Below are 16039 nucleotides of genomic sequence, written 5' to 3' on the forward strand. Positions count from 1 at the left end.
TCGGCTCCTCCCCCGCCCTGAGTTTTCTCTCGGGTGATGTCCTTACAACCTGATTTTGATCATCCTGCCTGCAGCTTCTCAGGCATATGTGGCAGCTCTGGCTGCCTCTGGAGGGTGGGGGAGCACAGCTTCCTCACAGATTTCTCAACCCTGAGAGGCCATTGTTTGCTGATCAACCTCAGATGCTTCAGCCTCAGGAAAAATTCTCAAGTGGGAGATGAATTCCAGTGCCAGCAGGGGAGGACCAGGCTCTGGGCGGGAGGAGGCAGTGATAGCTCAGGGAGCCTGGCGGGGAGGAGGGGGGGCCGGGGCGGGTGACTGTACCAGTGGGCTTGGCCTGGCTCTGCTGGGACAGTTCGCACTTTTGCCATTTTTGGCCAGAAGGCTCTCCCTGCTAGCTTGGCTCTGTTCTAATTATATATTTCTGTGGAGACTCGCCTCTTCAGCTCAGTCTTAAAGTCTCTTTGGCCTACTCTTGGGCTGTGTCCTATAGGGAGGCCTGAGCCTCCGCCTCCAGGAGCCCAGCAAGACCCTTTGGCTCTTGTGGAAGCCCCAGCATCAGCTTTTAAAGGAAGGAAAAATAAGTCCAGGTCACCAGCTCAGCAGACACTTGGTAGTACCTGCTCCATTCTCTAGGCCAGGGTTCCTCAGCCTCGGCGCTACTGACATTTGGGCCAGATAATTTTTTGTCGTTAGGGCCCCTCCTGTGCATTGTAGGTTTAGAACCATCTACCTGCTAGATGCCAGTAGCACTGTCCCTCTCAGTTGTGACAACCAGCAATGTCTCCAGGCATTGCCAGATGTCCTCTGGGGGCCATAATCATCCCCCAGTTTTCACCAGTGCTCTAGACTGCCAGTACACCCCACCAGGAGTTTGACTGTAAGTGTGGCAGGATGGTTTGGAAGGTGGATTCACGAATCAGCAGCTGAATGTGACTCTAGGTTAGTTTGTCTTTTTCTATGAAAAATCATGATCAGAAATGCTCCTCAGGTGCCTGTTTGGAACCCTCTTTAGTACCTTGTTTCTTGATGGTGCCTGTGTACTTGTTTTATCTCCCCTACTAGATGATAAACTTCAGGGCAGGCACTGGGTCATCTTTACAGCTGATGTGGTACCAAGCACAGTGCCTGTAGGTGCTCGATAAACGTTTAAATGAAAGAATGAGTGTACCCACCCCCGAAACGACTTAAGCTAATAAGTTGGACTATCCTTCCTGAGTTGCTACCACAAGCCTCTTCTCCAAGAACAGAGTTACCATAGCGGGGAAGAGAAACAAGGAAGGAGTTGGATGGTCTCTCTTTCTCAGGAGTCTGAGATGTCCCCCAGTTTCTTGGAAACCAATTGAATATGTTGGGCCTTTACAGTCTAAGGCGGCATGGTGGACCCTGTTCTAGTCTGTCCTCTGCCATTATCTAGCAGGAGAGCCTGGAAAAACCACTTAATCTGCTTGGGCCTCAGTTTCCTCTTCTATAAAGTAGGTTTAACAGATGATGTCCTAAGTCCAAGGTTCTAGCTCCTCATTGAGTGATTCTCTGTTAATCCCTGACCCAGAGATAAGTGCTTTTGTCCACAGCGTGTGGTCATGGATGGTTTAACCCTGAACTGACCTTTCTTCTGCTTTTGCAGCCACTGTATACATCAGATTCTGGAGAGTGTTAACCATATCCACCAGCATGACATTGTCCACCGGGACCTGAAGGTACTACCCAGGTTCCCCCTTTGCCTCTTGCTTGTGAAGCATTGGCGCCACCTGGTGCCAGATGGTAGTACTGCGAGGCCCAAACTAGGCTCCGTCTGGGCTGCGGGTGGGTGCCTCACGAGGTTCTCTGTCTTCCTTACACAGCCTGAGAACCTCCTGCTGGCAAGTAAATGCAAGGGTGCCGCAGTCAAGCTGGCTGATTTTGGCCTAGCCATCGAAGTACAGGGAGAGCAACAGGCTTGGTTTGGTAAGAGTGACCCTGTCTTCCTGGAATGCAGCCCCCGCCCTTCCTCCTCTTCCTGATCTGCCTTCCTCTTTCATAACTAGAAGCCAGACCCTTAATGGCCCTGGGCTCCTCAGGGACTGGAGGAGGGGAGGGTGCAGAACTCCCCCTGGCCCTCCATGACTCAGTACAGTGAGACTTGCTGCTGTTAGCACTGTGTTCTTGCTGCTCTGGGGAGGATGGGAATTCCTGGTAGACACATGGACTTACCCTCTGATTTAGATTCCGGGCACTACAAGAAGCCCAGCCCGTCATCTCTTGCTGCCCGTGTGCTGAGAGCTTATGTAGCAAATGCAACAGGAGTAAGAAGGGACTTGGGGGAAATTGCTAATGTGGGTTTAATGAAAGAGAAAGTGGGTTCAGTGTGCCTCCGCTGTCTCTTCCGCTACAGGTTTTGCTGGCACCCCAGGTTACTTGTCCCCTGAGGTCTTGAGGAAAGATCCCTATGGAAAACCTGTGGATATCTGGGCCTGCGGTAAGCCCATTCCACACACTCAGCTTTTTGGTGTTAAGGGCCCTCGACTTCCAGCGATGGCAAGAAAGAGGCATTGCTCTTCCTTGTGGGTCCCACAGGCGTCTGGTATATGTGAGCTCACGGTGTTTGCTCTAGTGTCCCCGGGATGGCTGTTTCCATCACACCCTTCTCCCCAAGTATTTCCTAGATGACGTTGCATCCTTCTTGAAGAGGGATTTGCCCATGCCTTAGCAGGTGGGTTGTGCCTAAAGAAATCCCGGACGCGGCTTGGTGACGTGGGGAGTGAAGCATAGTGGCACAGCATTATTGGCTGCCATTCACTTCTCCTTCTGGTATGGCCTTGACTTTCTGGGTGGCTCTGAGCCCTGTGTGGCTTTTCTTGGTTCCTCAGCAAAGCAGGTGACTGACCCCAGTGACCTGTGTCCTGTCTTGTAGGGGTCATCCTGTACATCCTCCTGGTGGGCTACCCTCCCTTCTGGGATGAGGATCAGCACAAGCTGTACCAGCAGATCAAGGCTGGAGCCTATGATGTAAGGACCTGTTTGTTCCTGCCCCTCAGGCTCTGACCAGGGGAAGGGGCGTGTTGAGTGTGTCACAGGGTACAGGGAGTGTCAGGGACTTTGAAGACCCAGGGATGCGCATGGCATATAGGCCTCAGTTCTTGACACCACCTGTCCCAGGGAGCAGCTTTTTTGCACAGCCATTTTTGGTAGCTGTAAAGTCACGCAGTCCACTGAAGCCCTTTGGTCTGTTATTTGCAAAGCATGGTGTGGCTGTGTGGTGTGCTGCATGACATAGGGATGAGAAGTCTGGTGGCTCTCCCACTGCAGTGGGGCCTTCGGCACAGCGCTGAACACCTGATTCCTCCTAGTAGAGAGATGGAGTTGAACCAGAAGATGTCAGAGTCTCCCGGTCTGATATTCTGGCATTCTAACCATGATTGTTCTGTTTTCCTTTCCTGGTCTTTAAGTTGACCCTGATCCTGGGATACCCCAGGGCTTTCCCACACCCTGCTGGGCAGCTTTAGGTAACACAGAGTACCCCAATTATAGGGGGTATGAGGCTCACAGATTTCATACCCCTCCTCCTCTTGTTCCCACTCCTTAGTTCCCATCACCAGAGTGGGACACGGTGACTCCTGAAGCCAAGAACTTGATCAACCAGATGCTGACCATAAACCCTGCAAAGCGTATCACAGCTGACCAGGCTCTCAAGCATCCATGGGTCTGTGTAAGTGTCTTCCACCGAGATCAAGGAGATCAGGGATATCAGCTTTCAATGTGCCCATAGCACTGTCTTTACCCTCCTTCTTATGAATAGAGAATAATCATTTTGGGCCCTGAGCTAAGACCCAGCAGAGGGGAGGGGGCACTGGATGGGGCCCAGGGCCAGCAAATGTCATCAGGAGGAGTTGGGGAGGCGATTGGGACTAACTGGCCTCTGTCTCTCCCCCACTCACTTGTCAGGTGTGGTTTAGCTTTGATCTTGAATGAGGGCTTAGGTTGACCCTTGCAGACTCTAGTTGATGAGAGAAAGCAGCTGGCAGAACTCAAAGTGAATTGCCATGCCTAGAGTGCCTATTCGGATCTCAGCTCTTAGACGACTCTAATGGAAATGTGACCAAGACCCAGCAAATGAACAGAAGGGGCCTCTGAGCCATGAAAAAGAGCCTCCTGAAGTTCAGTCATAAATCTCGCCCTAGGAGAAGCCCCCGGGGCTATCATTGTGGGTCAGCATATTCTGTTTTCGTGTACAATTCTATCAGGCTGAAACATCTTTTTTCAAACAAGAGGGTCTGCCTCTTGTTAGGCCTCCTGACAGCTACGATGCATTTATGTATTTGTTCTTTCCCGTGTTTACTGAATGCCTCTTTGATGCTGGTCCCTGTGTGGGTGCTGTAGATACAGAGATGAATAAGGCATGGTGCCTTCCCTCACACATCTCAAAGATTATCTGGGGAGACAGGCACTCAAGCAGGCAACCACTCTGCAATGTGACAAGTACGTAAAAGAAGCTAATGAGTATGTAGGAGCTCCTGCCGTCTCTGGTGGGCAGTGGGATTGCTAAAGGCATGGAGGAGGTGGGCTCTGTCCTGGTTCTTGGCAGATGACTGGGAGTTCCCCAGGATGATAACCTGCAGACAGAGGTTCGCAAGGGCCAAGGTGAGAGGCCATGGGGAAATTGTGGTGAGTTCAAGGAATATTGAGTAGTTTGGTTGTAGATGAACGTAGGACTACAGGAATACAAGAGACTGAAGCCAAAAAGATTCCAGGACATACAGGTTTCTGCCTAAGGAGTTTGGATTTTACTCTGAAAGCACAGGGAACCATTTAAGGGTTTTAAAGAGGGAATGAAGTATGCAGTTAATTAAGAAAGATCAGTTTGGAAGCTGTGTAGAAAATGGAATTGAAGAGGAAAGAGGCAGGGGCAGAGAGCTCAGGAAGCTGTCGTGACTGTCTAAGCAAGTCCAGATGAGGTCTCGGCTAAGGGTAATAGTAGGAGAGTGGGCGGTATGGCAAGGAGTGGACACATCTGAGAGATGTTTGGGACATAGAATGAAAAGGATTTAGTGACCAGCTGGATTTGGGAGGTGAAGGAGAGAGTGGGATCTATGAGGACTGCCAGGTTTTGAATTGGTAACTGAGTGGAGGGTTGTACCATTCACTGACCCAGAGGAAACCCAGAGGATGAACCTGTTTGTGAGAAAAGATGATGATTTTAGTTTCCTACATGTTAAGTGTGGTGTTTGAGGACCTCTGGCTGGAGATATCCAGTGGGTAGTTAGAAATATGGAAACGAAGTTAAAAATTGGAAATATAGGTTGTAGTCATTTTGGTGGTGTTGGGGCTATAGAAATAGATGGGATTGTTTCTATGCTGATTGAATTCCTTTTTCTGTTTTTTTGGAGGGTTATTTTTTGGCTGTGTTGGGTCTTCGTTGCTTCGCGCGGGCTTTCTCTAGTTGCGGCGAACGGGGGCTACTCTTTGTTGCAGTGCGCGGGCTTCTCATTGCAGTGGCCTCTCTTGTTGTGGAGCACGGGCTCTAGGCGCGTGGGCTCAGTAGTTGTAGCACGCGGGCTCTAGAGCGCAGGCTCAGTAGTTGTGGCGCACGGGCTTAGTTGCTCAGCGGCATGTGGGATCTTCCCGGACCAGGGCTTGAACCAGTATCCCCTGCATTGGCAGGTGGATTCTTAACCACTGCGCCACAAGGAAAGCCCCTGATTGAATTCTTACTGTGGGCTGTTGTAAGAGAAGAGATGGCCACCAGCATTTAGCGCCGGGGAGAGTTGGAGGAGCCGGCAAAGGAGACTGAGAATGAGAATTTCCATGGGAGAAGGAGGATCAGGAGATCCTAAGAAACAGGAGGTCTCAGGAAGGGAGGCTCTGTAATTAGATGCTTCAGAGAGTCCATGATAAAGACAGAAGAGAGCCTGTTGGCTCTGACCAATTAGAAGCATTGTTTCATTATTTCACTGATAGAGGCAGTGGAGGGAGAGAGACTGAAGCCTGTTTACAGTGAGGTGAGGAGGGAATGAGGGTGAAGAAAGAAAGACATGGTACTAGTTAGAGAAGATGGATGAGTCAGGGGAGTTTTTAAAATCTTGCGCTTGACTGTATTGTGTAGACTACAGAGAAGAATATAATCCAGAATATAAGGGGTTAAAAATATTGGCTAACTGAGGAACCAGTGTTTGGATAGCACAATGAGAGAGGGACTCCTGAGCCCAGGTCAAGGGGTCAGCACATGAGGGATGATGCTTCTGAGACCTGGGATTAGGTTGCAGGGGTGTGAAAATCAGCTTGTGGTTAGAAGGCTGAAGTTGAAGTTCTTGCTTGATGATCTCTCATTTCACTTTGTGGAGAAGTTTACACTTTGGAGGAGGAGGTGAAATATGAGATCTGGGGAAGGTAGATAAGGTTGGGAGAGTTGCTTCGGGAACTAGGAAAGGGAGCGGCCAGAGGGGAAGGAAGGCAGGATGGCCCTGTGGGGGTGTGGGCACCAGGCTGCATGCTGTAGGATTTATTTTTTTAGCAGGCTGGCCAAGGTAACAACAGCAGAGTGAGGGGATGAGCCACTTAAAATGGGTACTCAAGAACTGCAGAAACATTATGTTCTGGGGTCGTGTTTGTGGACCCCACCCTCCATCCTCTTATATATCTCAGCAGACCCTGAGAACATCTCTGTATTAGGATATGTAATCATTGATGCTTGTATTGCTGACCCTGTGTCATCAGGGAAATGTAAATCATGTTCAGGGGACTCTGTTTAAGGAGGAAGTTAGCAGTGATACATTGAAGAAAAATTCCTATCCAAAACGGTGAAAAGAATTAATGCTTCAAGGTAAAGATCCTTAGCTTCTCAGATCACAGCTTCATTTAAGACCTTGTTGGCGAGTGGGATGGTTGTTGAGAGGAACTCTTAGAAGGAATGAATGTTCTCTCTGGAGAGCAGGAACCCTTTCTGTTCTCTCACTGCCCAGAATCTGGAGCCCAGTAGGTGCTCACTAAATAGTTGCTGAAGGAATAACTGCATGAGGATCACAACACACAAAATACTCTCCCGTTCCATAGCCTCCATCTCCCAAGGAAGATTAGAATGCTCTCTTGGGCACCTTCATCCAGCATCAATTACCGGTGGTGTTTTCATGTCCAGATTATTGTCCTTACATAACCTTGATTTTTGGGTAGTGCTTTTATTGTAAAAGCATTTTCACATCTATGACCTCATCTTATCTTCAGAGCAACTCTGGGGCGGCTGAGCACATGGCCACCGGTGCTGGGACTATGGTGAGGGGCCTAGGATCCGGTGGGGGGCTCACAGGCCTGTCTATTTGGCTTCCAGCAACGGTCCACAGTGGCATCTATGATGCATCGTCAAGAGACCGTGGAGTGCCTACGCAAGTTCAATGCCCGGAGAAAACTGAAGGTGAGTCTAGCCTTCCGGGCCGGGCTGCCAGCATCCTGAAATCATACCTTTCAGCAGTGCACCCCCTGCCCCATCACAGAAGGAAGCTCCCCTCCTGGCTGGAGCTGAGCTATGAAGGTTGTACTCATTGGGAGCCCCTAGCCAGCAGCTGCCCTCTGCCTGAGAACAGACTGTGCTTTTCTAGAGCCTGATGGAATTCACAGGACCCTCTTCTTTCCCCAGGGTGCCATCCTCACGACCATGCTTGTCTCCAGGAACTTTTCAGGTATGTTTTCAGCTGTGCACTTTAACTCTACGAGGTGAGTGGGTCAGAATGGGCTGTTGCCATATATCATGCCATCCTGACACTGGGTGTCTCAGGCAACACCTTGACCAAGATGATGAGGATCCTGTTTGGAGGGGCTGCTGCAGCTGAGTTTTGTAACCTGAAATTCTGGGGGGCTTTACTTGACTTCAGGTTTATGAACTGTATTCCCTAGAACCTCCCAAGGAGTAGTCTGCCCAGTCTTCCATTTACCTTGTCCCTGGGTATTCTTACTTAATTCTCTGAAGACTCTCAGCACTTTAAGATTTTAGCCAGTCTCAAGGGCATTGGAGGATGTGCTGGGAAAAAGAAGGAGATGAGATGTAGTGAATCTTCCCAGACACCACCATTAATTGGCTGACTGGGACGATCACTACATCGTTGTGTCCAAGTGGAGATGACTGATAGAAATTATTCCAGATGTTTAAACCTTTTACAGGGACTGTGCTTAAAATATTCTCTTTTGTACCAACTGTAAAAGTGAAGAAATAGAGACCAGCAGGATGGAGGGAAAGGAATTTGCTTAATGTTGCGTGAGGAATTGGGAGAGTTGGGACCAGTAATTTGTAAATCACACTTGACATTTCTTTTTAAGATGCAAGACATTCCACCTTCCCCCTCCCCCCACCCTCATCATTGTTTGCCCTCACTTGGGAAGCACAGTGGCTTTTCTGTGAGGAAAAGATTAATGACGGGACTTAAGACAGAAAGGTTTCTTCCCAGTTTGCCTTTTCCCCTGATCTTCCCTCCCCCTAACCCCCAGCCCCACTGTTTTGGTTCAAGACCCCCTTCTCATTCTCATAACCAGACTCCCTCCCTTGCTTTCCTTCTACACAGCCATGGGGGTGGGGGGGTTGTGTGTGGGGGAGGCTCAGGTGGGCAGCTACCTGGGCAGAGATTGCTCCCTTGAGCTTGAGTCCACGGACTTGGCTGTACTGGTTCCCGGTAACCTCCAGCCCTGGCTCTGGGGCTTCATGAGCTCTAGCCCGAGTGAGAGCCACAGGGCCCTGGAGGGTCAGGACTGGAGAGTAAGCTGGGAGAGTGTCCCCCTCAGGCCCATCCCCTGTGACCCTAGTTGGGGCTCGATCTTGTGTTCTGGATTCACCTCACAAATGGGGACAGGAGGGCACAGTGGGCCACCTCCTGCAGAGGTGGAGCTGTTGTCCCACATCAGGCCTCTGGTCCTCTAATTACTTGCACCTTCTACTTTCTGGGTTTAAGAAAGCCTTTCTAGAGGACGCTCAAGGGCAGGTATGTGCCGACCCTAGAATGAGGTGATCTCTTCTCTCTCTGAGTGGAAGAGATGTGAAACAGGCTGCTAGGAAATCAATAGCATGTGCCCCATCCCGTGGCCTCCGGCCTCCCCATCAGCCTCTCCTCATCCATTTCATGAAATTGGTGTCCTGGTTTCAGGAACTCAGTCTCTCTGTTACAACACAGCACCTTCACTGATCCCTAAAGAGCCTCCTGTCCTTGCTGCCCAGACTTTGTCTGGCCGTGGCACTCACTTTGCCCTGGCGCAGGAGGCAGAAAAACAAACAAACAAAAAGGAATGCTGCAAGCACTCCAGGATGACCTTGTCTGCCCTGACTCTGGGACAGGTGGAAGACAGAGCCAGTCTCCAGAAGCTTCTGTAGGAAGAGGTGTCTAGAAGTATAATCAAGAAGGAAGGGCACTTGTGTGCTTCTTTAGGAACAAGTGAGGCTATTTTCTGAGTTGATCCCAAATAGAAGGTTCAGCTTATCCCTGGATTCTAGCAGGTTGGCTTGTGGTGCAATCGGGGCTTCTAGAATGTATTGCTTAAGCGGCCTTTGTTTACTTTCTGGGCGCTCATTTTTGGGGCACCTACACCTTTGGAACTCTGAAATGCAGCCTCTCCTGGCCACCTGTCTTGAAGAGGGAAAGTGACGGGTGTCTCTGAGGAGTTGGGGGCCGTGGAACATCAGTGAACTGGCTGCACAAGGGCCACGGACCCTCCCTGGGCCCCGAGTGCCAGTCTCTCTACTGTTTGGAATGCGGCCGGAGGAAAGGGCTGCCCTCCGAAAATGTCCTCCTTTAGGTCCCCTGGGGAGGAAGGTTTGCAGATGAGGCTCAGTTTCCTGACAGCCTTAAGCTAGGGCTGGACTGCCTCGGAAGGGACACGGCCCCTTGCCAAGTTAGGCTTTGACCTGCAGACCCTCACCCGAGGTGGTCGTGGGACAGGTGGAGCCGCGGGATCCCCCACGCCCTGTCCGAGCCCGGTTCTCTCAGGTTCCCAGACTGCTGCAGGGCTGGCTGCACCTGCTCACCAGCCTGCCCCCGGCACCTCTGCTCCCCCAGCTCGGCCGGCTTGGCCACGCCGCCCGGACCCTGCCGTGCACAGCGGCAGCGGGTTCCTGTGCCTCGCGCTGGGGCATGCTCGCTGCTGACTGGCCCCCGTGGCTTTGCGGCAGCTCTGTGCACTCAGAGACTGTATCCCCTCAGTTGGCAGGCAGAGCTCCGCCCCCGCCTCGCCTGCCGCGAGCGCCGCCGGCCTGGCCGGGCAAGGTACGTGGCATGAGTCCTCCCCGACCGCCTGCCTCGGCTCCCTGCCACCCCACCAGGAGGGCCAGCATGCCAGGCCCGCTCACCAGGGAGGCGAGTCCCATGCTTGCGGGCTGAGATGGGCATGCCGGACGGACCACCTAACTTGGCATCTGCGAGCGCATCGGTGTTACGGAGCCCCCTAACCAGCCGTGCATGCTGGGCGCTTGCCAACTCTCAGGAGGCAATAGCCTGGGACGTGGAGCTGGGCAGCAGGAGGCTTTCCTCCCGATGCCACCCGCCCGAGAGCCTGGCCCGCCTGTGAGGGCTGCGGCCAAGGTGGCCCGAGACAGCCCTGGCGTGGCCCAGAGCTGAGCTGCCCACAGCGGAAGACTAGGCTTCAGCGGCACTGGTGGGCGGCCCCAAAGGGGAAGCCACGCCCTTCACAATTGTGAAGTCTGGCATTTGCCGGCCTCGGGGTCTGAAATGCCGTAGAGTACAGAAGCTGTGCAGATAGCCGCTCCTGAGTTTGGATCCTAGCCCTGCCACACCCTGAGCAAGTCATATCAGCTCTCCCAACCTTAGTTTCCTCATCTCTCCAATGGGGCTAAGAAATAACATGGTGACGATTAAGATCATGTATGTCTAAGGCCCTCAACCCTGCCTGTATGAGAAAACTTGTTAAGAAAGAAATCCTGATGCTGAGACCCCACCCCAGACAAATAAAATCAGAATCTCTAGGGCATGGGATAGGCATAAGCATTTTTCTCTAACTCCCAAGTGATTCTAATGGGCTGTCAGAGTAGAGAAGTTTGACGTACGTAAAGCACTTAACACCGTCGGTGGTCAGGCATAGTAGTAAACACATTTTAAAAATAAGTTTCAAATCACCCCAGCATAAACTGGAGATAGGACCAAAGGCCATTTTTGGAGGTCAGAATTCTTGTGATGCAAGGACCCTTATTCTCACTGGAGACCCAGCTTCGGTAGGAAAGGCTACCTGAAGGGAAGAATGGCAGCAATAGTGACAGTAGTTAACACCTGCTGAGTTCTTGCTATGTGCCAGGCACTCTGCTTAGTGCTTTTCATGCCATTATCCCATTTTATAGATAAAGAAACTGAGGTTCAGAGAGGTTAAGTAACTCACACAGCTAGCAAGCAGTAGAACCAAGATGCAAACCCATCGAAGTCTAGGTGGATCAGACAGTTGGACTGATTCAATCTCCCTGGAGTCTCCCATCCACTGTCTGCTACTTTCCTGTGACCTTTGTGGCGAACAGGCGTCACCAGCCTTCCTATGTGGAGCTCACCAGCCTTGAGCATCACCCTGTGCCTGGCTGGAATCTGTTTAATACCTCATTATTCTACCCAGTCCTTTCTGCTCAGTGGGTCCAGAGAGTAGACTGAGGAAAGGGTGGCAGTGAGGACATGCCCAGTCAAGGCTTCAACCCCCTGGCAAAACCTTCCTGTAGGTGGTCCTAGTCTCTGTGTCTGTGTCTGTCTGTCCTCACGTCTGGTCTCCTTCATGAACTGTGACACTCTTGTTTCTTGAGAACACTCAGTTGATGTCTTGCATCCTTGCAGCTTGGCTGTCCTGAGAATCTCCATGGCATCTAGGGACAGAGCCCTCACCTTTCACCCTGGCACTCTGCTTCCAGGCCTAGGTGGAAGCTGTTGAAGGCAGAGTTCCCAATGGCCCAGGCAGCCCCAGTACTGAATGTGGTTTCTCCTCCTGAATGCGGAGTGTCCTTGTTTCTGCTGAGCCCTCTTCCATGGCAGAGGAGATCCTGGGGTGCCACCCTGAGGGTCTGACGCTGCTTGAGATGCCCTTCTTGCTTTGGGGCATCAGGAAGGGCCTCTTCTAGGGGGTTCAGGAGACTCCTGGCCCCCTTGTCAAACACATCAGTCTCTTGCGGATCCAGCTGCCAGACTTCAGGATGGGAAGAGGGTACAATACAGGAGACTTGATTTTTCTCTTTGTTTTCACAGCTGCCAAAAGCCTATTGAACAAGAAGTCGGACGGCGGTGTCAAGGTAGGTGTCTCCACTCCTCCAGCCCAAGGTCTGGCCTTTCTCTTCCAATAGTCACTCCCGAGGGACTCCTTGGCACTTTGTTCCCCCTTTCCCCAAGAACCTTCCTATCCTTGCTTTTCTGCTTTAAACCAGAAACCTCTGTGCTCAGAACAGCAGGTTCCACTGGCCTGAGAGGGCAGAGGGATACGTGCTTCACCTGACCCTAGCTTGATTGGAAAGACTCAGGGGAGGTGATCCAAACTATAGTTTACTAGAGCTGAATCCTGAACGTGACTTCCAGACACAGGTTTCATCTCCAGGGCTTGACTCTCTGGGTTTTTTAGGTCACTGGTTAACCTTTTTTTCTTTTTAAAGCACAAACCGATTTAATCAAATGAAAGCAAAGTTTGCCTGGTTGACTCAGGGTACAGGACTTGGCACCTGAAGCCACTATCCTTTTGTTCTTTTTTCTTATCTCCAAAGCACTTCCAGAACCCAGCTCAGATACCATTGAGTGAAAGCGTCAAACTTTCTTGAGGCATAGGCGCCTTAGATACAGGCCAGGGACATGGTACCTCACAGCTTGTTTTCATTTGGTGAGGGAACTTTTCCTGGGGGATGAGGGCAAGACAGGGGCCCATAGGGACCAACAAGAAGCCTTAGTGGGGGTGCTGCTTGGCCAAGGAAGAGGGGTCCTCACACAGCCAAGGTGTTCTTAGAGGCTTTGGGGGCAGAAAGGGCCCTGGGGCTGGGGCATTGGATAGGAGTTCATGCTATCTTGAAGCCTGCCAATTTACACCACGGAGAATTTCAAACCATTATTAAGCAAACCTTTAAGTTCCAACAAAAGTTTAAATTAGACCTTTCCCCAGGATCTTACGTCCCCAGCTGAGATATGCCTGTGTGCCCCTTTCCCTTCCCCCATCCCTTCCTCTTTTTCTCATTGTCTGCATGCCTGCTTCCATGTACTTCTGCCCTAAGGAGGGGAGCTTGGGCTCCACGCACACTTGCTGACATGGAGCTGGGGTTGACTGGCAGCCCCTCAGTTACAGGGGTGTGAGCTCAATGGTGCAGCCAGGTTAGGAAAAGGTGGCTAGTTAGAGAGTTTGCATATATTTTTCTGGAGGAGAAGCTAGAGTCAATCTTTACAAAGTATTAAGTACCTGTCAGAGGCTCAGTGCTACATTCATTTCTAAAGGCACACAAGAGGTATAAGAGGAGATGCAGGTTTCATCCAGCCTCAAGAATTGCAGGGTCAATTAAAAAGGAAAGTGAACAGATCTGGGATCAGCTAAGCCCTGAATGGTATATGGTACTGGACCCTACATGGGATGGTTCAGTCCAAGAAGCTTCTGGGGAAGAGACTTATTGGAGAAAGCTAATAGGAGGTAGGAAGATTGGAACCAAGTCAGTGATTGCCTCTAGAGAATGGGATTGGAGGTGAAGGCAGGGTGGGGAGACACACATTTTGTTTTTTACTTTGTACACATGTGTTTTCTTTAAGATGAGAATGTATTTTCTGTAACTTAAAAACAACAAAAAATATTTTTATGGGTTCTATCATACATATTGATGTTCTCTGCCCAACTGGAACATGGGGTGTTTGGTAGAGGGATATAAAAAATACAGCTGGATTGGTCTGGTTGAGCAGAGGAATGGGAGGTTTGTGTGTTAGACCACAGAAAACACCATAGACCACTGAGCAGGGAAGGTTAGGAGTGATGTTTTCGAAAGACTTGGCTAAGCGTGTAAGGGTGAATAGAAGAGGGTAGGAACAGCTGAAAGGCTGCAGGGAGCGCATATTCTTTCTCATGGGACACAGGACACCCAGGTATTAACTAGGATTTATTATAGTCTGGGTGTAGGGTGAAGAAAAGATGATGAGAAATAGAAAGGGTTAATATTCAAAATGACCACCAGAGGAGCACAGACCAACCACTTGGAATAGGTGCTGCCTGTAGGTCATTGGTCCAGCTCTACCCATGGGTGCTGGGCACCCATTAGCTCTGATGAGAGGTATGGCAAAGGAAGTTCCCATTAGATACGGGAGATTTAAAAAGGGTCCATCAAAGGTAATGGCAAAGTGTCTTGAATATTGAAAGAAATGGTGGTATCTTTGCTAGAAATGTGAGTAGTCGTGAAGGAATGTTTTGGTGAGAAGAGAAGTTTTGTTTTGACCACACTGAGACTGAGAGACAAGTGAAGATCTGGGCAGAGAGGTCTTCAAAGGTGCTGGGAGATACCTGGTGTAGCCCAGGGAGGTGTGCAGAGGGACACTCACGTGAGTGAATCTCGTGTCCACTGAGGGAGGTACCTGCCAGGCAGGCGCTGGAGGAGCAGAGGGACGAGCACCTGAGCCAGAACAGCAAATTTTCCCAAAGGAGATGGCCGAGGAACTGAGTTTGAAGGACTAGTTGGATTTTGCCAAGTTAAGGAGGGGAGCAGAGAGGAGAGGACATTCCAGGCAAAGGGAATACACAAGTTTGAAACAACACGATGATTCTGGGAACTCCATTAGCTTTTGTATGACGGAAGCAGAGAGTGATTGCACAAAACAGGACCTGAAATGAAGCAGTGACAGCTGAGATGGTGAGAGGACGGGTTAAAGGTGTCATTAAGGAGTAGGTTTCTGGCAGAACTTTGTAGATACTGGCCTCAGGCACAGCCACGTAAGACTTGCCTAAAGAGCTAGTTAAAATACACAGATTCCAGAGTCCAGCCTGGAATTCAGATTCAGGAAGCCTTGGGTGGGAGGCAGAATCTGAATTTTAATAACACTCCCATTCCTCCATATGAATCCAAAGCACACAAATGTTGAAGAGTCCAGGAAAGGCAGAATTTCAGGGTTATCTGTTACTAAGGAGCTGGAAGAAGAGGAATTAGCAAAGGAAATGGAGAAAGAGGTGGAGGAAGAACAGAGGTGTGCAACAATGCCAGCCCTTACAGGAATGCTGAGAAGGATACAGGCTAGGCAACCAGAATCGGTAGTTAAATTGCTTTAAATGAGAACATATGCGGGGAACCTAGCCCAGGTTCTGACCCTGATTAGGTACTCCGTAAATGAGTTTTATGCTTGAGAAAAGACTGAATATAGAGGTGGGAACAGAAGCTAAGATGCAAGAGTTTAAGAAGGGCATGACCAACCAAAATTCAAAGGCCAACAAGAGACAGGTTGGAGAAAATATTCATAGCAGATGTGATAGGATGAGTTAATATTTTTATACAAAAGAGCTTTCTCTAATAAATAAGAATACCCCCTAAAATCCAGCAGATAAATGGTCAAAGAAGATGAACTGACAATCTGAAAAGAGGAAGTAGAATGAGTTAACAAATGTGGATGTTTAGCCTCACTGGTATCAGAGAGAGGCAGGTGGAAACGAGGTGCCATCTCTTGACTCTTAAGTTCGTGATGGTGGTGAAAGTCGGAATGACCCCTCCTAAAGCAGCCTGTGTGTCAAAATACACAAAGATGTTCCTGTTTTACCTTTTAGTTCTACTTCTGGGAATTTGTCCTAAAGGAATCCCTCAAAATATGGAAAAACTGAAAGCAGAAAGATGTTCAACATGACATTACTTATAACCATGAGAAGATGGGAAACATCAAAAGCCCAAAGGATAATGACTAAATAATTATGGGAAATCTAATCGACCATTACAAAGTTATTAATTTTTATGACTATATAATGACAGAAATGTTTCAAGTGGAAAAAGTGGGATATAAAGCAGTACATACAGTACTGTCTAAATTTTGTTTAAAAAAAAGTACTGGGCTTCCCTGGTGGCGCAGTGGTTGAGAGTCCGCCTGCCTATGCAGGGGACGCGGGTTCGTGCCGCTGT

At 49.9% G+C, this 16039-nt stretch overlaps 1 protein-coding gene across 32 annotated transcripts in view; it reads left to right on the forward strand.

Moving 5' to 3' along the window:
- Nucleotides 1–16039, forward strand: part of CAMK2G (calcium/calmodulin dependent protein kinase II gamma) — a 54266-nt gene that overhangs the window by 21605 nt on the left and 16622 nt on the right. For 17 of the 32 annotated variants that reach the window (XM_073793460.1, XM_073793464.1, XM_073793451.1 and 14 more), the window contains 9 exons: nt 1628–1700; nt 1845–1947; nt 2375–2458; nt 2894–2988; nt 3566–3688; nt 7301–7384; nt 7607–7649; nt 10152–10214; nt 12180–12223. In XM_073793460.1, coding sequence (XP_073649561.1) covers nt 1628–1700; nt 1845–1947; nt 2375–2458; nt 2894–2988; nt 3566–3688; nt 7301–7384; nt 7607–7649; nt 10152–10214; nt 12180–12223 — 712 coding nt within the window. The remainder of the gene's footprint in view (nt 1–1627; nt 1701–1844; nt 1948–2374; nt 2459–2893; nt 2989–3565; nt 3689–7300; nt 7385–7606; nt 7650–10151; nt 10215–12179; nt 12224–16039) is intronic. The other 15 variants (XM_033842271.2, XM_073793452.1, XM_073793456.1 and 12 more) reach the window with 2 other exon arrangements.

Source organism: Tursiops truncatus, chromosome 16, assembly GCF_011762595.2.
Source record: "Tursiops truncatus isolate mTurTru1 chromosome 16, mTurTru1.mat.Y, whole genome shotgun sequence".
NCBI classification, from domain to species: Eukaryota; Metazoa; Chordata; class Mammalia; order Artiodactyla; family Delphinidae; genus Tursiops; species Tursiops truncatus.